General features: G+C 45.9%; 1 protein-coding gene and 1 long non-coding RNA gene across 3 annotated transcripts in view; one reads left to right on the forward strand and one right to left on the reverse strand.

Annotated features, from left to right (window-relative positions):
- Window positions 1–35: 35 nt before the first annotated feature.
- On the reverse strand, window positions 36–24,700 carry LOC141091493 (myelin protein zero-like protein 1). Of its 2 annotated transcripts, none has more exons than XM_073577108.1 (6): window positions 24,549–24,700; window positions 11,307–11,473; window positions 10,724–10,937; window positions 10,507–10,642; window positions 6,110–6,224; window positions 36–3,978 (listed from the first exon to the last, which is right to left on the reverse strand). In XM_073577108.1, the coding sequence occupies exons 1-6, from the start codon at window positions 24,676–24,678 to the stop codon at window positions 3,877–3,879; spliced, it is 864 nt and encodes a 287-aa protein (XP_073433209.1). In that variant the 5' UTR covers window positions 24,679–24,700; the 3' UTR covers window positions 36–3,876. The 2 variants fall into 2 exon arrangements, with proteins under 2 accessions (XP_073433209.1, XP_073433208.1); XM_073577107.1 differs by having other exon boundaries at window positions 6,110–6,227.
- LOC141091495 (uncharacterized) overlaps window positions 24,572–25,949 on the forward strand; it is a 50,101-nt gene continuing 48,723 nt past the window's right edge. Inside the window, exon 1 of the long non-coding RNA XR_012232525.1 lies at window positions 24,572–24,700. This is a non-coding gene — a long non-coding RNA (uncharacterized lncRNA). The remainder of the gene's footprint in view (window positions 24,701–25,949) is intronic.

The following is a 25,949-nucleotide window of genomic DNA, read 5'->3' on the forward strand; positions in this document are numbered from 1 at the left end:
GGTAAATTAAAGACGACCCCAATCTGGACGACGTCTCAGTTTTTCAAAATAACTTTATTCCAGTATAATTAACTGTAAAAAATACAGAAAATATAATTTTGACAATTGCATTGATATGAAATCCGCAGGATGTTCAGGAGCCGGTGGTGGTTGTGGGGGGGACAGGGGACCCCACCTCCGTTCCTGGCACCTTACAGCAGATAACATCTGAATGCAATCCGAGGCATGAAAAATACAATTCCAGTTTACAAGTCAAAGAAAAAAAAGAAACAAAGTAACGCAGCGATTACGAAACAAGAGCAAATATTCACCAGGAATGTTATAAAGTATCAGCGGCCTCCTGTGACGGTGGCGCCAGGGGGAGAGTCTGCCCTGACATCTACCCCATGAGCAGACGCCCCTCTCATAATGACCCCCTACTAATAAGTGATGGGGAGGATCTCACAATAGGAAGCATCCATGGAGAGCAGACATTTTCAGATATTTTTCCTTTTTTTTTTTTTTTTTTAAAAAAGGATGAACAGATGATAAAAAGCCCAATGGCCGCCCTTACATCTGCCCAAGTATGGCTGCCCGAGTATGGCCGCCCTTACATCTGCCCGAGTATGGCCGCCCTTACATCTGCCCGTGTGTGACTGCTCGTGTATGGCCGCCCTTACATCTGCCCGAGTGTGACTGCTCGTGTATGGCCGCCCTTACATCTGCCCGAGTGTGACTGCTCGTGTATGGCCGCCCTTACATCTGCCCGAGTGTGACTGCTCGTGTATGGCCGCCCTTAATCAGCTGGTTGGAGGCACAGGTCTGTGTCAGGAGCTTCTACTGTACAGAATTTCAAATTAAAGGGATCGTCTACAATATATTCTTAATATTTAATTTAAGAAATGGATTCACATTTTCTCTAGTTTAATTTTATGATCCCTTGTTAGTTATATTCCTCTTATTGTAATTCTGTCTGTGATGATTGTGAGATAAGTGATCGCTTCAGTACAGTAAGTGACATACTAAAACCTATTAAAAAAAATGGAAGCGATACGGTGTGTGCACATTACACCAGCAGAATAGTGAGTGCAGCTCTGGGGTATAATACAGGATGTATCTCAGGATCAGTAATGTAATGCATGTACACAGTGACTGCACCAGCAGAATAGTGAGTGCAGCTCTAGAGTATAATACAGGATGTAACTCAGGATCAGTAATGTATGTACACAGTGACTGCACCAGCAGAACAGTGAGTGCAGCTCTGCAGTATAATACAGGATGTAACTCAGGATCAGTAAGGTAATGTATGTACAAAGTGAGTGCAGCTCTGGAGTAAAACATGATACATGAAGTGTCAAATGGTGATTAAAAAGTTTCACAACATGATTAGGCTCTTTAAGGGCAGCCATAAACTGAATGATTCTTATTAATGCGTAATTAAAACACCCTGAACTGATTTAGATGCATCCTTTAAATCCACTGCTAGCCTAACTTCTTAAATAGACCCCTCTTCTGCCACTTTGCGCAGATCTGGTGCTTTACTTTTGCTTGACTCTTGCATTCCCTTTGTGGGTACGGCTGTATAAAACATTCATTGGTGACCTATGGTTTTGCTTCAGCTGCCACTGCTGATGATAAAGAGCCCCATTAAAGCGTACCCAATCTCTCCTTTGGCCGCTGCACACAGGTGTAATGTGCAGACTGCGGCTCAGCTCCCATTGTATTGCATCCTGAGACAGTAAGAAAATTAATAAAAAAGCTGCAGCTGCATCTCCCTCCTTTTCAATTTACCATTTTTTTTTAATTTATTTTTTTTTTTTTTACACTGCATGAGATTTCTTTTTTTCCCCCAGGAGGTTCATGTGAACAGATCGATACGCTTTAAGCTTGCCCAAGTAACCATGAAACGCTGCTATAAAAGAGTAGATGATGAACATACACAAGTTTCTTGGCAGGCGGAATTATTGGCAAGCAACGCGGAAACGGCTGACGAACGATCACCGGCAAATAACTGCAAACACAACATCTAATAACGGGCCGAGAGGAAGAAAAGCGGACATCTTTGTACACCAACCACAAGTACGATTAGTTTCCCATGACGCCTGCCGGCCTCGGTCCCTTAGTGTTAAACCGCGACGCGCTCAGGCGTCCGTCTCACGTCTCTCCTACACATCCCCTCCATTTTCAGGGCGGTGTCTAAAAATTACTTTCGGAACAGTTTTACGTTTTCATCTTTTTTTTTTTTTTTTTTAAATTATTTTTACTTTTTTTCTATTAAATATAAAAAAAAATATGGCCAAACCACGCTGAGGCATGCAGCTCCGGAGCTCAGAGTGACATTAAATAAAATATGTACATTATTCTAGTGCTCGCAGGTTAATGCAGACGGAGGATTAATAGGACATTTCTAGATAGGAGTAAATTGCTTTTTAGGATTAAACCGCTCGATAAGTTATTTTCTTCTCCAGTCGCGCCCAGAGCTGCATTCGGAATTCTGCAATCATTCACCATGGCTTAAGGAGAGCACTATAGTACCCCAAAAATTGCAGAATTGGATGTGATTGTAGCTAAGGACGCAAAACATACGCTGGTAAAATATGTTTGTTTTTTAATGTTAACAGACCCGGCAGCCGCACCTTCGGCAATACCAAAGAGTAAGGCTCTGCAGGTGGAGTGTTATTGGTGCAGAGTTCTGCCTTGAAAGAGGACACCATTGTTTTTGGCAGTGGGTTCGTTGTGTTTTGTTTAAAATAAATTATAAAAAGAGTAAAAAAAAAAAAAAAAAAAGAATCTCGCTTTACAGCCACGATTAATGCTCAATGATTAGAGTACAGATGCAGTGTAAAGCAAGAGGGTGGGGTTGTGATGTCACAGAGTGAGTGGGCAGCGTTTTCTATGGAGGGTTAGTGATGTCACTGCCCATCCAGTTTTGTTTTAATGCTTTGAAGAGGGTTGAGGGGGGGCAGTTTGTTTATTTTTTGGAGGGTAAAAACTTCAAAAACAAAGTATAATACAAAATAAATATGAAATGAGGATGCAGAACAAAAAAAAAAATCCCATGCACTAGTAACAGGCAGCATCTGCAGTGCCTCGTGTCAGACACTAACTGCACATATCTGGGAGTGAACGTCCAGATGCAGCAGACCCGAGCGTGCGATTAATATACAAGATCTGCAACTTCAGGAACTCCTTACTTTACCCCGTTTGCTCTTCTTTGTAGTATCTAGTGACTAGATCCTAATCCTATTATTCCTCCTGGAAATAAAAACGTAACGAATGAAAGACTATTTGCCAACTGCATCATCCCTTATAGGCTATTATTTCCAGGAGGAACGGCACCATGAGTGCTAAGGGAGGCGACACAGCAGAGCAATCCTATGCAGGGCAAGCAAGACACACTTGGCTCTGCTACATCCACAACATGTAGAAACCCCTGGATGACACTTTAGGACAGCACCAGTAAAGATAAAGCCCCCGGACTACAGACTATCGGCTGCAGATGGAGCAGACCCTCCGGCTCAGATACACATGTATGTTCATGTTGGATCTGCAGGATGAGGTGAAGGGGGAGAATAATCCTCAGATATGTGAATAAACCCGACAAGACACCAGCGGACACATAACTCACGGCTGCAGGATCCACAGGCGACGTAGGTGAAGGCACCTAGAACCGATGCTGTACATTCGAGGGTCCGGTGAACCTTTCTCCGCCGTAGACCCTGCTGTACGTTACATACACGATACACATCTCTATAGTTACATGCATTGCTCCCGGGTGGCGCTCACTTGAGTGTGAGCGACAATCATGGCGTGTCGCGTAAAAGTCTTACGGAAATTGGAAAAAAAAAAAAAAAAGTTGCTTATGGAATATACATCTATAAGTCCAAGGCGGAAAAGTCAGCAGTTTTTCCGGATGTCGGCGTAAACCACGGTTTCGGATTTGTTGATCTGGTTGCCGGCTTTTCCCGAGTGATCCAGCTGAGCGTATATTACTGGTCCCTGAGAAAACAAGAGAGCGAGGTTACTTCTGAGACATCGATGCCCGTCGTATCGGGGGGGGGGGGCGACTCTCGCTACTGTTCCCTTATCCAAGGTGCAGGACCTAAAGGCGCACTCCCTTCGTAGTGATCCAGTGATTATGAAGGGGTTGTAACGCAGCATCTCCTTCACAGCAGCGCTCCCCACTGTACAGAGAAGCTGCGTCCGATCCCAACAGATCTACAACACCGTCCAGGAACGTCCCGGCGCAGAACAGAAACCTCCCTCCACCGGCAAGATCAGCTTGACAATTGAGCTTCTAGAAGGTTTCATTTTTCATTGAATTGAGTCACGCAGATCCAATTGTTATAGTGCTTTAAAAATGTCTTCATACCCTGTGAAGTTTTCTACTTTTCCCCCCCCCCCCGTTAAAATCTAAATCAAATAAAATTTATGGTTGTATGTGCTACCAACACGATTAAAAAACCCTGTATCCTTTCCACTTCACAAGTTTGAACATTGTGAGGTGCATTAGTATTCAGCCCCCTGTAGTCAGATACCACTAAATAAAATTCTGAGTGACCAATTCACTGTACATCACCCTGAAAACACCATCCCCACTGTCACACATGGTGGTGGCAGTATCATGCTGTGGGGAGGCTTTTCTTCAGCAGAGGCGATGGGAATATGGATGGAGTTAAATGGAAAGCAATCTTAGAGGAAAACCTGTAAGAGGCTGCGAAAGTCTTCAGACTGGGGCATCAGTTCACCTTCCAGCAGGACAGCGACCCTCAACATCCTGCCAGAGCTACAATGGAGGGTTTAGATCATGTGCATAAATGGCCCAATCAGTCCAGACTCAAATCCCAAAGAATCTGTGACAAGATGTGAAAATTGCTGATCACAGACGTCTCCATCCAAGCTCACTGAGCGGGAGCAAGTGTACAAAAGGGGCAAAATGTCAACCCTAGATGCGCAAAGCTGGAGAGACAGACCCCAAAAGACTGCAGCAGTAATAGCAGCGAAAGTTGGTCCTACAAAGTAATGACTCAGGGGTTGAATACAAATGCACATTACAATGTTCAGATTTATATTTTTAAAATAATTATCAAACCCTGTATCATTTCATTTACATGTCACAAATACTACTTTGTGTTTGTATCAGATAATATCCAAATAAAATACATTTAAGTTTATGGGTGTAACGGGGAAAAAAATGTGGAATAGTTCACAGGGTATGAAGACTTTTTTTTAAGGTACTATAACAATTGGATCTGCAGGACTCAAATCAACGAAAAAGAAACCTTCTAGTGTTGGTGTCACATAAAATCCCTATAAAATTAGGTTTGTGGATGTAATGTGAAAAACGTCAGGGGATAAGAATACTTTTTTCAAGGCACTGTATATATGTCTGCAATGCTAAGGATGAGGGTGACCACACTTTGGGGAGTGGGCATCTGACTAAGGCATGTCGTCCCCTCCTGCACGCACATGCTTCCACACAAGGGATTAACGACCCCTATAATGGCTCCCTCGTGGTGGTCTTCTTACAGTGGGAGCAGACGATGGATTATTCCTCTCGTATCTTCGGATCGCACTAATGTCGCGGCAGCTTGACTCAGTAACTGGTAATAATTTTGCCATTACTTGTAATTTTTTTTTTTTTTTTTTTTAGCTCAACCCAAGAATAAACAGCAGCCTCTGCAGCTCTGATGGCGGTGCCATTTAGGCCGGGATCACACGAGAGAAACACGGCCGAGTCTCGCATGTTAATACCCGGCACTTCGATCGGAGTGTGCGGCCGCATAGAAATACATGGAGCCCCATGTGCCACTCCCGAGTGCCGGGTATTAACATGCGAGACTCGGCCGTGTTTCTCACATGTGTGATCCCGGCCTTGCAAGGACGATCGGCTCGGAGAGCTCAGCTGTCGGACGCCCACCAGTCTCCATAGTTAATGCAGTAAAGTCCGCCTCTCCCACTGTAAAGCACTGACAGGTCCATGGATTGAGCAAATGTACCGTATGTTGCACGGGGGTCCCAGGGTCCATTTCTGTCGGCAAACTTCACGATTTGTCCATGGTGGCCAATCCCTTACAGTAGGAAAACTCAAAGCTAAAGCAAACTAAAGCGGCAGACACTCAGCATTTACCTGCACGGTTCCAGAGGGTGCGCTGGTTACCAAAGCCTCAGTATCAGAGGGAGACCGGCGTGGCGGCTGCTTAACGGGGGACATCAAGCTTTCCGTCTGGCCGCCGTCACCGCCGCTGCTAGCAAGCGAAGGGATGGTGGAACGTACACAGGTGCAAATGAAGCCGGACAATAAAAAAAAAAGATGGCAGAATGGTAGAAATGACGGAGACAAAAATATATTAAAAGAAAAATAGAAAGAAAGAAAGAAAGAAAAAGAAAAAAAAAAAGACAAAACACAAAACAAATGATGAAATAATGAGGAATGTCTAACAAAAAAAACACACAAATCACAAAAAAATGGCATCTAACAGGACTGAGGGGGGTGTAAAACACAACACAGGGATGCACTTCAACACCGGATATGGAGGACGATGCAAGCACTACACAGAGGCACAGTGGGGCCCCCAGGCAGGGCCCCTGGTAACGTCTAGGAGGAAGCAGAATGACCAGTGACTGAGGGTTCTAGTGGTTGTCCAGGGTGAGGAAGCATGGCTGGCTGCATAATCAGTGACGCCACTGACCAAGGGAATTATCTCCTACTGGAACTCGACAGACACCTTTTTTGGAACAAAGCAGCCATGTTTTTTTCTTATCCTGAGCTGCCCCTTTAAGGGAGATTTCCATTGCAACCACTAAATCGAAACTGAATATTATACTGTCGCATGTACTCTAGTCACTCCCAGAGCTGCATTCACAATTTTCCTGGTTGCACGTCACAGGAAGCAGCGAAAATGGGCAGCAGGGAGTACGGAGTCAACGCGTCCTTGGGATATAGGAAGCTGTGCGTTCGGGGTGAGATCTGCAGCCCCGTCCAGACAAGGCAATCCGTACTCAGACTGTGAAAACGTCTGCAATGGAGAAACCGCATCTACCTTGTTACCTTGCATGTATCATACTCCAGTCACATCAAGAGCTGCATTCAAAATTCTGCTGACAGGCAATTTTCCTGGCAGACAGTATGTTACCCTATAATGCGGCACAGCAGGAAATCACGAGCCCAGGAACAATATTGTCACATCCTGCATCCACAATTTTTTTTTTTTCAACTTTTCACAATAAAAAGAAAACCTGCTTCAAGCATTTAAATAAAAAAAAAACCACTTTCAAACTACTTCAATAAAAATAAAAAGCCTGCTTCAAATATTAAAGAAAAATATCACTTTCAAAACTGCTTAAAAAAAAAAAAAACTTGCCCAAAAACCCCTCAAAAGGAGGAGTATTTTCTGGAGCAGTATCCACTGGAAAGCTTGTGGTTTTGGTGAAAAAAAAAACCACAAGAAAAACACATGCACATATCTTTAGGGCTTGTTCACAAACTGCATTTTTTTGCTTTCTTCCTCCAGTTTTTTTTTTTTACCATGGCAGAAAAAAAAAAAAAAAAAAAAAAAAGGGTTTTACATTACCAACAAAACCAATTAGTTCGCTGAAGTCTCAAGCACTCAGCATTTTTCTTTACCTTGCAGATTTGACCCAGAGTTTTTTTTCTTCAAATCTGCAGTACCTCAAATCAATGGGGGGGAAAAAGGCGACAAAAAACAAGTATTACGCGCAGCGTTTCTCCTGCAAAAAATAATCTGCTGCAACGTGTGTACACAAGCCTTAGATTTTAGCAAAACTACAACGATAGCTCTGGATGTGACTGGAGCATAATTGGCACAAATCAAGGTGAGCAAATGTAGTCTGTCAGGCAGGATTATTGCTTTACTGCACACTGCTTGCTGACGGGCTCCATTACAGACTTTATAGGATATTTAAATTTCCTTTTTATTTATGTAAATAACTATTTTACGGGAAGTCCCGTCACGTCTGGGTGTTCCCCTCTTCTATGTGTCCATTGTGAATTATGGTCAGAGCAGAGTCTACGCATCATCAGCAACTTCTGAGCAAATCACATGATAAGTAAAGAGCTTCTCAGATGCTGCCCATGACCAGTAGATTGGGATCCTCGCTGCCCAAGGGTCCCGTCACACCAAACGATGCACCAGTGTTCCCGACAAAGATACAACCTGGTCAAGATCGCTGATGCATCGCTACATGATCGCTGGTGAGCTGCCAAACAAGCAGACACACCAGCGATCATGACCAGAGAGGATGCTGGTATCAACGGTAAATATCGGGTAACAAAGCGCGCGCGGCACTTAGTTACCCGCTGTTTACCTTGGATACCTGCTCCCAGCGTCTGCTTACAGCGCTGGGAGCTCGCTGATCGTTGGTCTCCCGATGCCACACGCAGCGATGCGTGCTGGCCAGCGGGAGACCAACGATCAAAAAATGGCCCAGTGATACCCTGCGGGGGGCCGGTCGCTGATGCGTGCCACACACAGCGAGATCGCTGATGCGTCACAAAATCAGCGATCTCGCCCCAAAGCCTCCTGCGGCCAATGCTTATCACTACTGAGATGTACTAGATGCACAGCAGGAAGCAGGTGGAAAGAAGACACGCTGAGATAAGAGCAGCACACCGGGGACAGGAAGCGGTTAACGGTTAAGCAAAACACACAGAATATATAAGTACCAGCCTCAAGAGCGGAGGAGTCAAATACACCGGCTATAAGGCCTTAATCCACCGTCTACATCGTATAGGGGCTCTGTAAGGGAGATCGAGAGACTGGCATTGTGTGGAGATGGAGGAGGAGGAAGAAGGGTTTAGAGACCATGCACAATCCTGCAGAATCAAGTTTCAGTCTTGTTTAGTGGTTTATTATGGAAGAAAGAAGTAAAAGCCCACCAAATCACCAAGCCATGCAAATCACACACCCCCTCCCAGATTAATGCGAGCATCTGTTCATGCATGGTACACATTCGGGTCACTGCAGATGGCTATATCTGATGTCCTTGCCGCCTGCAGGAGTCCGGCCCAGTGCATCACATTGCTACTACCATGGTGCCGATTAGCCAGGAGATATGCAACTTTTACGACCACAAAAATTGGTCTTATGGGGTTGTCAAAAAAAAAAACAAAAAAAAAACACACATTTGAAAAACAAGTACTTTATTCCAGTTTTGGAAGCAAAAAAAAAGGCCATATTTTTTTCTAATTCTGAACAACCCCTATAAGCTCGGCCAGGGATCAGTTGATCGCAGTAGGGTCAGCTTCTAAAACCCCCCAGCGATCAGCTGTGACACTTTGGCACATAAGAGGTTCTCTGATAGAGAACTCGTCTATAAAAAGGTATGCCCAAAAAAGACCATATGAAGTAGATTTCACTCTTGTTTTTGGGGCTGGACTTATAGGGTCACCCTACATAGTTTGCGTTATGAGGAAAACTACCAGAAGTGAGCAACAACCGATGACGTTGGGGACCCGCACACCTGCTGACAGAGTATGCACGATCATCAGGTATCGTGCATGTGACCTGTTTCTTAGGCTAGGACCCATGTAACAATACCTGCCGATCGTGCACGAGTCTCGACAAACGTGCGAGTCGTAACATCATCGGCGCTGCTTCTGGACGTCACCAGATAACGGCATGATCCCTTTTAAAAGGAAATATCAATTGTTATTAAAAGGATAAATGTATGGCGGCAGCGGGATCCCGCAGCAACCAGAGACCCCCGTTGATCCCAAGAACGGTTGAATGGAGCAGTATTGAGCATGTGCGACCGCCACTCCTATAGACAGTGAATAGGGCGGTAGGGAGCGTGTGCGACCATCTCTACTACAGACGATACACATGCTCACTACTGCTCTAGAGAATTTGGGACCACCTCTCTCGGGATCAGTGAGGTTCCAGTGGTCATACAACCCCATATTAAAACATCCTGTGCACATATCTTAATGGGACAAGCCCTTTAAAATAGTTCCTATAAGTGATCTCCAGGATGTGCCATCTTGCTGTGTTGCTAGATGAAAGCAGGCACAGTGCCACGTGAAATACCAAGGTTCATTCTGTACATTTTCCCAGAATGGTGCCACTCCCGACCAATTGCCTGGCAGTTACTACAACTCCTTCCATAGCACCTGAATGGGAGTGTCTCTGTGCAGGAAACATGCCCGCAAGATGGGCAAGTGATGGCACATCCTAGCGATGTTTTTCTTACCATTACTCTCCCTCCTTTGCCGGTTTCCTGTAACTGACACTAAACAATACAGAAGGTCAAAATGACACTGCAAACTTAACATGCAAAACACTTCTGCAAAAAAACAAAAAAAAAAAACCACACAAAGCACTGCCAGGCAATAGGCTTATCTTTACCCCTAATGGAGCTGGTATAGAACATGTTTACACCCCGGGAACATGGCTATGTCCTTATAGGGAGGCAAAACCTTGTGTACTGTAGAAACAGCTCAATAGTATACATATTAGTAAATGCACATCGTATACATCATACACACAGGCATCGACAAGAACTCACCCGGTGTAATTCTGTTTAGACCTTTTCTTTTTGGTTATAACCACTGCAAACACAATGATGGCGATGACTAGTAATCCGCCGATAGCCGCGCAGATCATGCCGACCAAGAAGGGAACATTGGATGCAGGGAGGTTATCTGGAAGACAAGAGACACATCCTTAAAGAGACGAGCAAATTTATCATATGCTAGCAAGTCTGCAGGGAAAAACCCGCTCACCTTTCTCCACAACCCGCAGCTTTATCTGCTTGGGGGTACTGAGAATATCCGGGGGATTCATGACAGCACAGCTGTAGGTGCCGTTGTCCTTGAAGGTAATCTTATCGATCTTGATAGACACGTCCTTATTATTGATGTCTCCGGCCCAGGTCACCCGATCTTTAAAACGTGGCGGAACACCGGGGAACTCCTTCCCGCCGATGAAGTAAAAAATCTATAAAAAAAAAAAAAGGTGATTTTAAGACAGAAACCAACAACTTATTCATTTTTAATGTGCAGAAGACAAAATCTGCAAAATAAACCGAACGGGTTTGCAATGAGGAAAAATAAGCCACGTAAGATCCGTCCTGAATTCTCCAGTCACTACTAGAGCTGCATAAGAACTGTCCTGCTTTCCCAATATCTTTCAGGCAGCACTAATTGCTCTGCTGTAGATTTTAACTTCTGCCCCAAAAGGGGTTGTCCGTAGCCGTTATCTTCCGCACAGGAAGGTTAGCGGCACCAATGATGTCCCGCTGTCCGCCAGGACAGTCAGGTGTCGTCGCCGCCACCAGGACATTCAGGTGTCGCCGACAGGACTTACCACGACACCCCCTGAAGTGGAGCCTTCTTCTGCATACGTCCATGTGATGGAGGTCGTGACGCTCGTTACCTCTGTAGACTTGAAAGTGCAGGGTAGTTTTGCGTACGTGCCGTTCTCAACGAATAATTCGCTCGGTACGTAGACTTCCAAAGCCCCCGAGTAATGCACTGAAGGAAGAGAAAAAGGGAAACATCCAATTAAATATCCACAAAATGTAGAACATTTTCCCTAAAAACAAGTCATAAAAATGGACAGCGAAATTCTAACAATCCCGGTGCCTTGTCCTAAATTATTGTAGTTTTCAGTACACGAGAGGTATAGGTAAAACACACTGTCTCCTTGTAAGAAGTAAGTCCATAGGACATTGCTGGAAAGAAGATTCAGAACGCACACACTTAAAGAAATAGTGCAGGGCTAGAAAGAATAGACTTGCCATTTTGGGGGGGAATTTTGTTATTACACCATTCGCTTTAACGGAGCAAATGATGTGGCAGCATATTCTCCAAGTCAATACGATTACGGTGATACTTTTTTTTTTTTCTCCATTTATTTTTTTCTATTTGCAGAATATAACTGAAATCAAAATTCCCTATGACGCCCAACCTGGGATTCACAAAAGGAGACTGACTGGCCAGCAATGGACTAAACATCAGCACCCTGCGATTAAGGAAAACGATGGGTGGGTGACGGACACCCCCGGGACTGTGCACCTTAAAATGTCGCTGTCAGAAACAGCAGCAATGGGGGCTGCCAATTCATCAGATGCCAGTTCCATAACAGCATCTGTGCCCACCCTGACCTGGCCTGTGAAGGGGTTTCAGAGACTGTTAATGCACCCACTAAGATTTTAGGATATCTTCTAGTGTCTCCATATTGAGGCCAACGTTATGTTCACATGCAGCTCAAGATGGCAGCACAAAACCTCACAATCTGCCTCCTTGACGCGGCTGACGGGCTGCAAATATTAGGTCGACTGTACTAATCCCCTCTCCATCCCAATCCGTACACCAATCCTCCAGGTATGGAGCATATCCAGTCATTATATTACACTTGACGGTGGGGAGCGGAGACTCCGTGTGGGAGTCCGGCCGCACCATCCGTGCAAACGTAACATCATACATATAGACAGCTGCAGCGAACGCGACCCGGGCCTCGATCAGACGCTCGTTACAGGGGCTCGTTCATCAATAATGAAGCAACTTTGCAAAAGGGCTAACAGAAAAATCACCAACAGTTTGGTGTCTACAGCTCCTACGCAGCTTATACGTCTCCATGGTAACAGAGGGCAATCATTCTGTGTAGCCCGATCCCGCAGTACTTTAGCAAGATTTAGAGGACAGAAAGTCGAGAACACGACTGCAGCGTCAGACTACACAGGGATTGTTTGTAGTCTGTTGCCATGGAGACACATAGATCAGGCATGGGAGCTGTAGATAGCAAACAGTAAGTAGTTTATGATGAAGACTTATTGCAACGTCGCATCGTTTTATTATTTTAAACATTGTGGAGGTGGACATTGCCTTTAAGTATTTCTTTAAAGTCACTCAAGCCAAATAGTAAGCTTTTGATGCAATAATTTATTTCTAAATGGAGGATTTCCTTCTGGTTGCCATGGCTACACCCAGGGCCATTACATATGTATACGGTTCCTCTTCTTTGCTTCTATACAGATATATTGGGTGATTCTTTGAAAGCAATTTTTTTTATCTATTTATGCAAAAAAAAAATACACATAAAAGAAACAACTGCAATGGAGATAAACTCAAGTCTTCAAAAGAAGCCATGGCAACCAAAAGGGAAACCACCATTGTTTACACTGCATCCACAATCTATAGAATTCAAATTTCCACAAATCATCATCTATTTTTAAATCATTATCATTGTGGTGTTTTTATCCACACACGATCATCCAAGGTAAACTGTAAAATGCTCCGTCAGGTTTTGTTACAGGAACTAATGCCCTGTAAGAAATGCTTTATTTTCGGATGGAGCGACGCTGGCGCCTCACTGCTGTAACTCGTTACTGACTTATCCAGTGACAGGTAACGAGCGTTCACCAAATTATTACATGAAATATACAAACATTAAAAGGAAAAAAAAAAATAAAAAAAAAAAAAGTTTGAGTAAGTCATTTGCAGATTAGTCACCGCTGCCAGTAAAGAGCGGCCCCACAACAGTGCATGAATCAGAGCTCAGCTGTAGCCTTCTGCAGGCACACGGCCTTAATGCTTTCAGTGGATAGAAGCCCCTCAGATGGACCCTATTTGGCAGTGAGAAAGTGTGGCCCCGCGGTGGGGGGGGGGAGAAGGTGTGGCCCCGCAGAGGGGGGGGAGGGAGAAGGTGTGGCCCCGCAGAGGGGGGGGAGGGAGAAGGTGTGGCCCCGCAGAGGGGGGGGGGAGGGAGAAGGTGTGGCCCCGCAGAGGGGGGGGGGAGGGAGAAGGTGTGGCCCCGCAGAGGGGGGGGAGGGAGAAGGTGTGGCCCCGCAGAGGGGGGGGGAGGGAGAAGGTGTGGCCCCGCAGAGGGGGGGGGAGGGAGAAGGTGTGGCCCCGCAGAGGGGGGGGGGAGGGAGAAGGTGTGGCCCCGCAGAGGGGGGGGGAGGGAGGTGTGGCCCCGCAGAGGGGGGGGGGAGGGAGGTGTGGCCCCGCAGAGGGGGGGGGGAGGGAGGTGTGGCCCCGCAGAGGGGGGGGGAGGGAGGTGTGGCCCCGCAGAGGGGGGGGGAGGGAGGTGTGGCCCCGCTGTGGCTCCCTTGAGGGAGAAGGTGTGGCCCCACTGTGGCTCCCTGGGGGGGAGGGAGGTGTGGCCCCGCTGTGGCTCCCTGGGGGGGGGGGGAGGGAGAAGGTGTGGCCCCACTGTGGCTCCCTGGGGGGGGGGGGAGGGAGAAGGTGTGGCCCCACTGTGGCTCCCTGGGGGGGGGAGGTGTGGCCCCGCTGTGGCTCCCTGGTTGGGGGGGAGGGAGAAGGTGTGGCCCCGCTGTGGCTCCCTGGTTGGGGGGGGAGGAGAAGGTGTGGCCCCGCTGTGGCTCCCTGGTTGGGGGGAGGGGGGAGGAGAAGGTGTGGCCCCGCTGTGGCTCCCTGGTGGGGGGAGGGGGGGAGGAGAAGGTGTGGCCCCGCTGTGGCTCCCTGGTGGGGGGGAGGGAGAAGGTGTGGCCCACTGTGGCTCCCTGGTGGGGGGGGGAGGTGGTGTGGCCCCGCTGTGGCTCCCTGGTGGGGGGGGAGGGAGGGAGAAGGTGTGGCCCGCTGTGGCTCCCTGGTGGGGGGGAGGGAGAAGGTGTGGCCCACTGTGGCTCCCTGGTGGGGGGGGAGGTGGTGTGGCCCCGCTGTGGCTCCCTGGTGGGGGGGGGGGAGGGAGAAGGTGTGGCCCGCTGTGGCTCCCTGGTGGGGGGGGGAGGGAGAAGGTGTGAGCCCGCTGTGGCTCCCTGGTGGGGGGGGGAGGGAGAAGGTGTAAGCCCGCTGTGGCTCCCTGGTGGGGGGGGGAGGGAGAAGGTGTGAGCCCGCTGTGGCTCCCTGGTGGGGGGGGGAGGGAGAAGGTGTGGCCCCGCTGTGGCTCCCTGGTGGGGGGGAGGGAGAAGGTGTGGCCCCGCTGTGGCTCCCTGGTGGGGGGGAGGGAGAAGGTGTGGCCCCGCTGTGGCTCCCTGGTGGGGGGGAGGGAGAAGGTGTGGCCCCGCTGTGGCTCCCTGGTGGGGGGGAGGGAGAAGGTGTGGCCCCGCTGTGGCTCCCTGGTGGGGGGGAGGGAGAAGGTGTGGCCCCGCTGTGGCTCCCTGGTGGGGGGGAGGGAGAAGGTGTGGCCCCGCTGTGGCTCCCTGGTGGGGGGGAGGGAGAAGGTGTGGCCCCGCTGTGGCTCCCCGGCGGGGGGAAAAAAGAGTGGCCCTGCTGTGGCTACGGGACGGGGTGGGGGGTGTTGTGCTGTGACTACTGGGGAAATCTTGCTTTTATTGCTTGTTGCGAATGAGTGACAACTCAGTTTACATTACTAAGGGGGTGCGTGCTGCTGTACCTATTGATATCTTGGGGAGCGGATGACTAGGCAAGTGAAGGGGAGAGGGTAAGGCACTTTTTAGAGTACATTCACATTATGTGGAACCCTTAGCCATCATGAAAAAGAATGCCCGATGCATGCTCTCAGGACTGGAGAGGTGGCCGTGCATGTGTATCTTTCTATATATTTAATTGTATAGGATTAGGAGCTCTGAAAATTGCTGACCAAATGCGACTACCTCTCTCCGCTCTTGACAAGTTGGGTATCTAACAGACATTTGGAATGTGGACTACCAATATGCCATAAAGGTCTCAGATGAGACAAGCCCTGTGCGATACCACATCACCTTCTCTCAGACAGAGAAACTGCAGCTGCATCCCCCCTCCTTCCTACATACAACTTGCAGACAGGGAAGATGTACGTATATATTCACAGATATTATCGGTTTATGCAAACTATTCAAAATGAAAAGTTGTAGCTGTGAATAAAAAAAAAAAAATGTGGTGTCATTGCCTGACAGCTGCGATCCAGCAGAAGCCCATAGGAATGCTACACAGTTAGGCAGAGGAAGGAGTCACCATTCGCAGCAACATACTTAAAAACCACATGTGTTAATAACCTGCCAAAGCAGCAGTAGTGTTACACACAGATTTCAATAGAGGAAAACTCCACGATTCATGAAGGATCGGACATGTGACTGTCAGGATATGATGGGAGTTGTAGGTAGTTTCATAAAAACTGCAATAGATCACTGCCTAAACCCTTTTAGCTAATCTGCAGATAACACTCTGCTATATATAATGCTGGATCAATTGAGTCAGAGGTTTCAGTCCCACTGAACAAACAGAGACTCAGTGATAAGTGAAACTGCAGGTAATTACAACCAGAGATAAAAATGTCACAGCCTCACTCATTCTTAAAGAGCCCCGAGCCTGAGCTAAACTGCAGGCAAAAACTACAGAAAAAGTAGAAATTGTGCAGAAAAGGCCAAAAACTGAGAAACATTTACTGTATAAGCTGGTGTAATTTATGGTCACAAGTTCACAAAGTACTTGCAAGTCAGTGTGTGGCAGCTATACATGGCCTTTCATCACCCCGACGGACCCCTTTTACCTGTAACAGCGATATTACCATTTTTTTTGCCAAAAGCAAAGTATTTTTGGTGCCGTATACATGAATATATTCACCTGAGGGCAGAAGTAGCACCTCTCGTCCTGTGGGGCTCCTTCCCTACTGCTCACCCAAACTCCCATCCTATTCAATAGAACAGGGCACTACACCCAACAGGTTTCCATGTGTCCAGCTAGGCCAGCTGCTGGAAATGCCAAGTCAACCACAACCCCTAATACAGAGGTAAAAGTTGCCAAAGAGGAGAACAGCTCCTGGTCATAAGATTTATCACTGTCAAAATAAAAAAAATAAAAAAGGGGGAAGGAGGAGCAGCAGTCTACAGAGGGAATACTACCCTTCATCCGAGTCGTACCTGCATTGCCATGATGAACTTAGTTCATCCCTGTCTCTACCATGGAGCGCCCGTTTTGCCCTTTAGCTGTCCCATGTTCTAGCCATTCATTGAAAGAACATAAGCAAATCTGTCTATGTACCTGCGTAGGAATACCATTATCCAGGCAATGGTGAGGCCCCTTGGAAAGAAGGTTTAGCTGCCGTGGGAGGCGTGAAATACCCAGGATATGGATTACCGTACATAAAGAGCAAGACTTAGGGTGTGTGCACACGCTGCGGATTCTGCTGCGATGTACAGCACCATTATTCCCTATGGGAATACAAAACCGCAGTGCAGACGGTGCAGATTTTTCAGCGTGGTTTTGAAACCAAAGAATTGACATGTCAATTCTTTCTGCGGATTCCGCTGCGGTTTGCCATCTCCTCCATTGTGGAGATGAAAAACCGCAGGGCAGAACCGCAGGCAAAACCACAGGTCTTTTGACCTGCAGATTTACCTGCGGATTTTACAAAATCCGCACGGCCAAATCCGCAGTGTGTGCACGTACCCTTATGCCAATATTATCATTACTACAACAGAACAATACTGCAGTTTTCTGCAAGGTCAATGTTGCAGAAGGAGGCCATTGAATTACAGTCTATGTAATATTATGGTAACAAAAAATACAGCATGTGAAGAGCGAGCGTTGTTCACACCGGTAATACATACAAATAACCCATCTGTCTACCCAAAAATAAAATATTTACACACAAAAAGCCTCCAAATTCTGCAGGGTTAAATAGAAAATTCCGTGCACTGGAGACCAGCCGAGGAACCAGAAAGTGCCAATATGAGACAATAGAGACGAAGGAGAATCCATAAAGCGAACCTTACATAGGGGAATGTATCTCTATAAGGTGGGAAGGGGAGATCTGACAATGGGTGGGCTTTAGATCATGTCTGGGACAAGTTCATTGTGTCCTGCACATATCCAGGAGCAGCAGGAAATAAACATCCAAAAGCATCAAAGGGACACCAGGAAATGTGATCAATGTCCTATAGAAAGTTACACAGCCAGAGGCTCGAAAAACACAGAAACCTATCCAAAAATACCTCACTGGAACCTGTTCTGCCATTAGCAAGTACAAGACATATATATCTATGCACAATGCTGCATTACAGGGCAAATTATGACCAATGGAAAGTTGTGTCTATAGACTTCCATGGGTTGTCCGCAGACATCGCACTTACAGTTGTGTATGAGCACATAAGGCAGTAAAAAAAATAAATTGTTTTTAAAGTAGAACCCACATCAGAAAACGCTCCCATGCGGGATTTTCCTGACAGGTTTCTTGCCCTATAGCATGTCTTTTAAACTTTTTGGGAGCGTTTAATGCATTTTTTGTAGGCATAATTTTTTTTTCTTCAATCCTTTAAGCAATTAATAAAAAATAAAAAAACTCTAGAATTTTAAGATATAAAAATGTTTACAAGGAACTCAAAAAGATGTCCAGACGTTTTCCGGGGGGTGTTTTTTGTAGTCTTCTCATTGACTTTTCCTTTAGAGAATTACTGACCGGTCACTTCTTTTGAACACTTGGTGTTTTCAGAAGCCAGAAGTTTTATTTTATGTGTCTTTCAAGTGATTTTTCAGGATTTATTTTTGAGCAAAAGCTCAACAAAAAGACCCCTTAAAAACTATGTGCACATTGCCGTAGGGTGGTGAACCAGTAAGTATCCACAGAAGAGGTTCTGTGGGATGGAAGAGAAAAAAAAAAAAAATACACCTACGATTCGCATAAAGAGGACTCCAGTTTCAAGAAAAAGCAACTGTAATTCTCTAACATACATTATGTAACATTATTTCCACAATACTTGTCAGCATCGGGCAACTAGGTATCAACTCAAAGCAGAGATGTGGGAAATAAACAAGAAGGGCTTGTAAATGAGAGCAGCGGCTGACAGCACTCCGGGTGTTCTCAAACTACAACTCCCAGCATTCCCTGACAGTCACAGGAGGAAGCAGTGACCTTGAAAAATTCTATGTGATTGCTAAAGAGTATCAGAAAATTGCAGACGCTTCCATAATATTTGCTGAAAATCAAATGCCTATTCAAGGATTGCTCACACAACGCCTTCTAAACTCAGGCGAACCCAAAGTTTTTCAAGGAGAAGACACTTCAGGACGCCTCGTGTCATTTCCTGAGCATTTTTCTTCATGTTTTTTTTTGTTCTGTTTCCTAGTCATAACATTATTCAGCAAAAATGAGGATTTAAAAACAAAAAAACAAAAAAAAACAAACACATTTATAGTGTTCCCACTTCCTATGCTAATTAGGGCTTTGACTAGTCGATGGGAAGTTAGCTGCCTCAGACTAGTCAGCCCTCTTTCCATGTTATCATGCCCCTGTAGACGTGATCACATAATTTGCAGGAGTAGTCGTCAGCGCCAGCGTCACTGCACCTGGGTGCACGCTTTGAGGCTTCAAAGGCGGAGTGCGTGTAACTGGAGGTTCAGAAGATGGTGTCCAGTCATGCGCAGTGCGCCTCTGAAGTAGAGAGGAGCACAACCGGCTGCAGAGGTGCTGCCAAAATGTGCGGAGCGCGTGATATGTAGGAGCCGACGATGACGACATCTCCTGCAAATTATGTTATCACACTCAATGGGGTGTGTTAACATGGAAAGAGGGCTGATTAGTCTGGGGCTACTAACGCCCCCTTGACTAGTCAAAGCCTTAATTAGCATAGGAAACCGGGACAATATAAAATCTTTTTTTTTTTTTTTAAACCTCATTTTTACAGAAAAACTTTATACAGGGTTGGTTAGGCAGGGAATTTACTCGTAAATGGTAAGCGGGACCTGACTGGTTCCCTTTAAGCAAAATGTTTCAGAACACGTCCAGGCGTCTTTTGAGCATTCCCATTGATTTGTAGAAGTACAGAGCATCTTCCGAACGGAAAGCGGCAGAAGAACGGACCAGTCACTTCTTTCACCAACTTGGCGTTTTAAGAAACTGGAAGTGGTTAAAAGACACTCAAAAGCCTCAAGATCTGCACAGCAAGGCGTCTTTACATAGAAGAACATGCGTATTTCTTTCTGGGAATTTACGGATCAGTTTTTCAGGCAGTTTCCATCTGATAAAGACATTGTGTTCACATAGCCTTCCAGAAAAAATAAAGTTAAACTTTTAAATTCATTTTTAAATTTACACTAGTTTATCCACTTTACTAAAAAATAAAAATGTCAGGGCTTAGTCAACAGAATTGGGGTCAATAATAGAGGAAATCTACATTAGCTTCTATTTGGTGTAACCTCTACTGGCACATGGGCCGCCCCAAAGAGGTGCTGAACTTGTTAAGAGGTGGATAAAATACCAGTCTTGGTACATTACCCCCTATAGTTTTTTTGCAGCTTTTTTCCCATTTTTTAAAGGATAAAAAAAAACAAAAAAACACCACATCCCAAAAAAAAAATAACTATAATCGTTTGTAGCACGTTTTATACTTTTATAGATTTTCTCATAGGTGACATCCGGCAGCAAAAAACAAAAAAAAATGATATGGCAAGAAACTGCAAAACGAGATGAATGAAATCTGTGAAACTTATTACAGTAGATTGGGGGTGAAAAACTCCACAGAAATTGACACTGCAGATTTTTTTTAAAAAGATTCATTATGGCATATTTGAAGTCTCTTTCACTGTGCTGGTATTTTTGTTGCAAAAAAAAAAAAAAAGAAAGGTCTGCTAAAAATACCACACATGAACATATCTCCTAAGGCTCTTTTATATCAGCGTTTTCTGATCCAAATATCAGCGGTACTTAAGACTCCATTGTCCAATTGGGTCCACCTGGTTTCCGGCATGGGGCAGGATCCACCAATTTGTCCGTATTTGCAGCGGAGACGCTTAAAAGAGCCTTACAGGAGTTGTACACTACTTGGACAAACCTTTCTCAATCTGCACATTTACCCAGAGTAAAATAACACCTTCTGGGATCTCTGTATTGTTCGACTCTATACCTAATAGTAGCGCCACATCCTACAGAGCCAAGATGCATTTCTTAGAGGGGCTAATAATAAAAAGGGTCCGTACGGGGATTCTACAGTAACTATGGTGTCCATAACACAGAATCATAGAATGGTAGAGTTGGAAGGGACCTCCTGGGTCATCTGGTCCAACCCCCTGCTCAAAGCAGGATTCACTAAATCATCCCAGACAGATGTCTGTCCGGCCTCTGAAGACAGAGAAATAGCTCCACATTGTCAGAGCAGCAGCACTGGCGATCCCTCATACAGAAAGTTAGTACACGGGGTATGAATACTTCACATATTGGTCAGTGCCATGTTCTGCCACAATCATAATATGGGCTTGTGTGTGTGAGACAGACACACATCTGTCATCCAGTTATGTGCAGCATAGCTCTAGAGATCCGTGGGAGCAGGGATGTTCCTTGCGAGTTTCATAATCACAAAATTAACCGAAGCGGAAGTTTTTGAGAAGTGAGAGCAAAACAGCGGCGACTATAATGAGCTGCACTCACTTTCCCCTGTCGTGTTAATATTCATTATTCATAAAGCAGAAGGCAGTGACTGCACCAGCTATGAATAACCGCAGACATGAAGAATAAAGCCTCAGTGTTCATAGTGGGGAATCAGGCTATAGCCAACAACACAAGAAATCCATTCTACTGCTCCCTGTTGTCAGCCGTTTCAGTCTGACTAATTTATTAAGAGTTAAAAAAAAAAAAATTGAAAGTGCTGGGTAAACTCTGCGTCTTTGATCATTACGCCATATAACCAGTGTCACATCCTTAGAAAGTACCAAAATCAGCTGCTTCTCGCCAATTAAAAGAGGTTATCCTTCTCACACGGTTCCAATTGCACCCAAACGTGCAGATTTCCATCTGTCCAATGGTATTTATTATTACAGACACAGAGAATGGACAGGAGATCAACGAAAGAAAGTAGCTAGGCATTAGTGAGCAAAGGTGGCACCAGGTAATGCTTTATTTCCCCTGTGGTGGCGCTAAAGAGGAACTGAACACTTGGCACCAGATTCTCCCACAGAGTACATACAACTGATCATTCGGAGGCAAGATCAGACTGGACCACAAGTAAAGAGGCGAATATACGCTGCAGCTGAACAGTGGGACAATGGCACCCCCAGTCCAACACTGTTCACAGCAGTGGAGAAACCTGTGATTAACTGTTCATCTGAGAACCTTCAAACCAAAGAAAGAACTTGTCCAAAAAAGCAGATTTTAAGGCCACGTTACGATCGGCGGTCAGTCATGCAACTTGTGGCCACTGATGAAAAGACCCTTAAGAGGTTGTCTGCGATTGACGGTCTAGCCTTAGGAAAGGGTATAAATGTCTGATCGGGGGAGATGGGAAAGGTACGGAGCTACACAGCACAACCCCATCGATAGAATACCGGTCACAACGGGGTCAAACCCTATTGATTTGAATAGAGGGTAGATATTCCATACTATACAGTCAAGGAAGCTGTGCAGCTCCGTAACCTGCCGACCCCAGGAACAGCTGATTGGCAGGGACCCTGGGTGTCGCACACCCACCGATCAGACATTGGCCTAGCCTTAGGATACGTCATCAGTGTAAAAGTCCTGGACAACCCCTTTAAAAAAAGTTCCAAACATTACTTTTTAATAGTGATGGACAAATGGCCTGGGATAATGTATTATATCTTGTGCGTGCTTGAGTAATATGTTCGAGTCAATGCAGCTGCATGTCTCGCGGCTATTAGACAGCAGCAACACATGCAAGGATTTCCTGTTTGCTAGGCAATCTCCGCATATGTTACAGCTGTTTTAATAGCTACAAAACAAGCAGCCACAGGGGGACTCTGACATATTACTCGAGAACGCCGAAAGATACTCGGATAGCACCCGTGCATGCTCAAATATCACTCATCACTATAAGGGCACGTGCCATCGATCAGGAATTGCTGCGGATTTGACGCTGCGTATTTAACCCTCAGCGGCCAGATGTTGCAGCATAGTGGATACAATACATGCATCTGCGATTGCTCATGGACACCGCCATGCGTGGTGTCATTCAAGACCGCAGCATGTCAATTCCTCTTGTGGCGACGCCAGTCTCCGCAACAGAAATCTAATCAACCGAACGTTTTGAATGCGTTAAATCTGCACTTGCGGATTTCCCTACATTCAATAGAAGGTAGCGCTTTGGACGCAGCGAATATACAACGCGTCTAAAGCGCTGCTGATTTTCGATCATGGGCACATGGCCTTAAAAGCTTGCAAAGTAAATAAATAAATGCTTTGAGTTTCAAGGGTTTTTCTAATGTATTTGTAGTGGTTATTTTTTCCTTTCCTCAATTTGTGTCCAGTGTACACTTTTTTTCAGATATTTCTCTAAACCTATAGAGCAGAATATTGTTAATAAAAATTACAAAAAGACGCAAAACCACAAATCCATGCAGAAAAAAAATAATTGAAAGAATCCTTTGTATGTAACCTGTTCAAAAATGATTTTTTTCAAGGTTTTTGAAACGGATTCTGCTCCAAAATCCACATCAAAATCCGCTTTCAATCCCAACTAAATAGACCCCTATTCATTTCCTTCAGAAAACGGCACCGCTGTTCATACTGCTGCAAAAAAAAAAAAAAAGTGGAAAGAATTTTCTACAAATACCGTGCGAAAGCTGAAAAAAATAAATAAAAAATATCTGAATCAAAAGTAGAGATGAGTGGGACCCAGCTCAAAATTCCATGACCGCTGAAACACCTTTGGCGCCTCTTTTGGCTTTGCAGCACCATGACGCGCGCATGCACACACACAACGTTGCGCCGACCCTACATATCACAAGTGGTGCTGGGGATGAATACTGACATGTCCGCTCAGTTCACCCCTCTATAATCGGTGTCGATCCAACTCCAGACACTCCAGCCTGGCTGAAGGTGCAGCAGCAAAGGAAAATAAAGAGAGAGCGTCCAACATGGATAGGAAAGGATAAAACAGCTCTGACGGACAGTAACCCCTGGGTAATACCAAATATGACACAAAAAAACAAAACAGAAAAGTAGAGCGCGGCGCAGGAGTCCTGCCTGCCGCAGAGGATCACACAGCACGATCTGCAGACTATTACCACTGATAACGCCCGGCCCAAGGACAGCGAGGCGGCAGGATTCACACCCGGTCACGTGACCAAAGGCATAAGGGTCATAGTAAGCATCACTGCTCCATCAGGTGCAAAAACAAACACTAAAAAAAAAATATAATATTGCATACCACATTATGGAAGTTTCCACTATTTTCTATTAGACTTTTCCTGTGCCTTCTATTCTAGGCATAAAGTAACTTCTTTTTTGCCAAGTGGGTGTGGTCTCCCCATTCCAGGCTGATTAATACAGCCAGTAAAGAAATAACGTCCCTGTAAATAAAATTTGGCGCAAATCCTCCCAGGGATCCGGAACATCCTGGGTGTCGTTTTCTGGCCAGGCGGAAGATCTCTGCTTGTTGTCAGGAAATGGAAACATTCCCCCCCCCCAAATCCAAAGCAGCTCTTCTCACAGCTGAGGGTTTGTTGCAGCAGCACCCAGATGAGCCAGTGAGACAGGCAGCTGGGACTGCAGACCGAATTAATGAGCCCCCAGGGGCCACAGACATGAATAAAAGGGAAACATGATAAAAGCAAGAGCCCTCCTCACACAGAGCGCAGCCCCATTCACACCAGCCATACGTGCCCAGGGAAGGCAGCAGCCCGACAAAGGTGGCCATATTACCTCAGCCGCAGCACTGACTGAGGCCGCCGTCAGCAGGAGCCGCACAGCGATACTCACCCGTACACAGCACCGCGACCAGCAGAAGACACCGAGGAACCGACACCCGAACCGCAGCCATTGCCTCAGGACGGCCGCTTCTCTGCCAATGTCGGAGACCCGCCCTCTTCGCACCGACAAGACTCCCCATTGGCCAGGAAAACGCCCCTCAGGTCAGCATTGAGGAATTCTATTGGTTGGGAGCAATGTTCATCATAGGAAGACAAAGCCGCGTTTGATTGGCTACAGCGTGAGAAGCGCTGATTGGTTGGTTTGAGGCGACGTCAGTTAGGAGGGGTTACAGACCACGTGGGAGGGGCGATTCCTGCTGTGCAGTGTGCTGTGATTTTGTCGTCCGGTATATCGGCAGCGGCGGGAGGAGGAGAAGGTGTGCGCCGGAGCCCGGGAGCAACAACATGGAGGGTTTAGTAGCGTTGTCTCAGATCTTGTCTCTGGTGCCTGCAGAATACTGAGTGCAGCTCTGGAGTATAATACAGGATGTAACTCAGGATCAGTAATGTAATGTATGTACACAGTGACTGCACCAGCAGAATAGTGAGTGCAGCTCTGGGGTATAATACAGGATGTAACTCAGGATCAGTAATGTAATGTATGTACACAGTGACTTCACCAGCAGAATAGAGAGTGCAGCCCTGGGGTATAATACAGGATGTAACTCAGGATCAGTAATGTAATGTATGTACACAGTGACTTCACCAGCAGAATAGTGAGTGCAGCTCTGGGGTATAATACAGGATGTAACTCAGGATCAGTAATATAATGTATGTACACAGTGACTCCACCAGCAGAATAGTGAGTGCAGCTCTGGGGTATAATACAGGATGTAACTCAGTATCAGTAATGTAATGTATGTACACAGTGACTGCACCAGCAGAATAGTGAGTGCAGCTCTGGGGTATAATACAGGATGTAACTCAGGATCAGTAATATAATGTATGTACACAGTGACTGCACCAGCAGAATAGTGAGTGCAGCTCTGGGGTATAATACAGGATGTAACTCAGGATCAGTAATATAATGTATGTACACAGTGACTCCACCAGCAGAATAGTGAGCGCAGCTCTGGGGTATAATACAGGATGTAACTCAGGATCAGTAATATAATGTATGTACACAGTGACTGCACCAGCAGAATAGTGAGTGCAGCTCTGGGGTATAATACAGGATGTAACTCAGTATCAGTAATGTAATGTATGTACACAGTGACTGCACCAGCAGAATAGTGAGTGCAGCTCTGGGGTATAATACAGGATGTAACTCAGGATCAGTAATATAATGTATATACACAGTGACTGCACCAGCAGAGTAGTGAGCGCAGCTCTGGGGTATAATACAGGATGTAACTCAGGATCAGTAATATAATGTATGTACACAGTGACTGCACCAGCAGAATAGTGAGTG

Source organism: Dendrobates tinctorius, unplaced genomic scaffold (genome assembly GCF_039654945.1).
Source record: "Dendrobates tinctorius isolate UK_male_01 unplaced genomic scaffold, ASM3965494v1 ptg000054l, whole genome shotgun sequence".
Classification (NCBI taxonomy): Eukaryota; Metazoa; Chordata; class Amphibia; order Anura; family Dendrobatidae; genus Dendrobates; species Dendrobates tinctorius.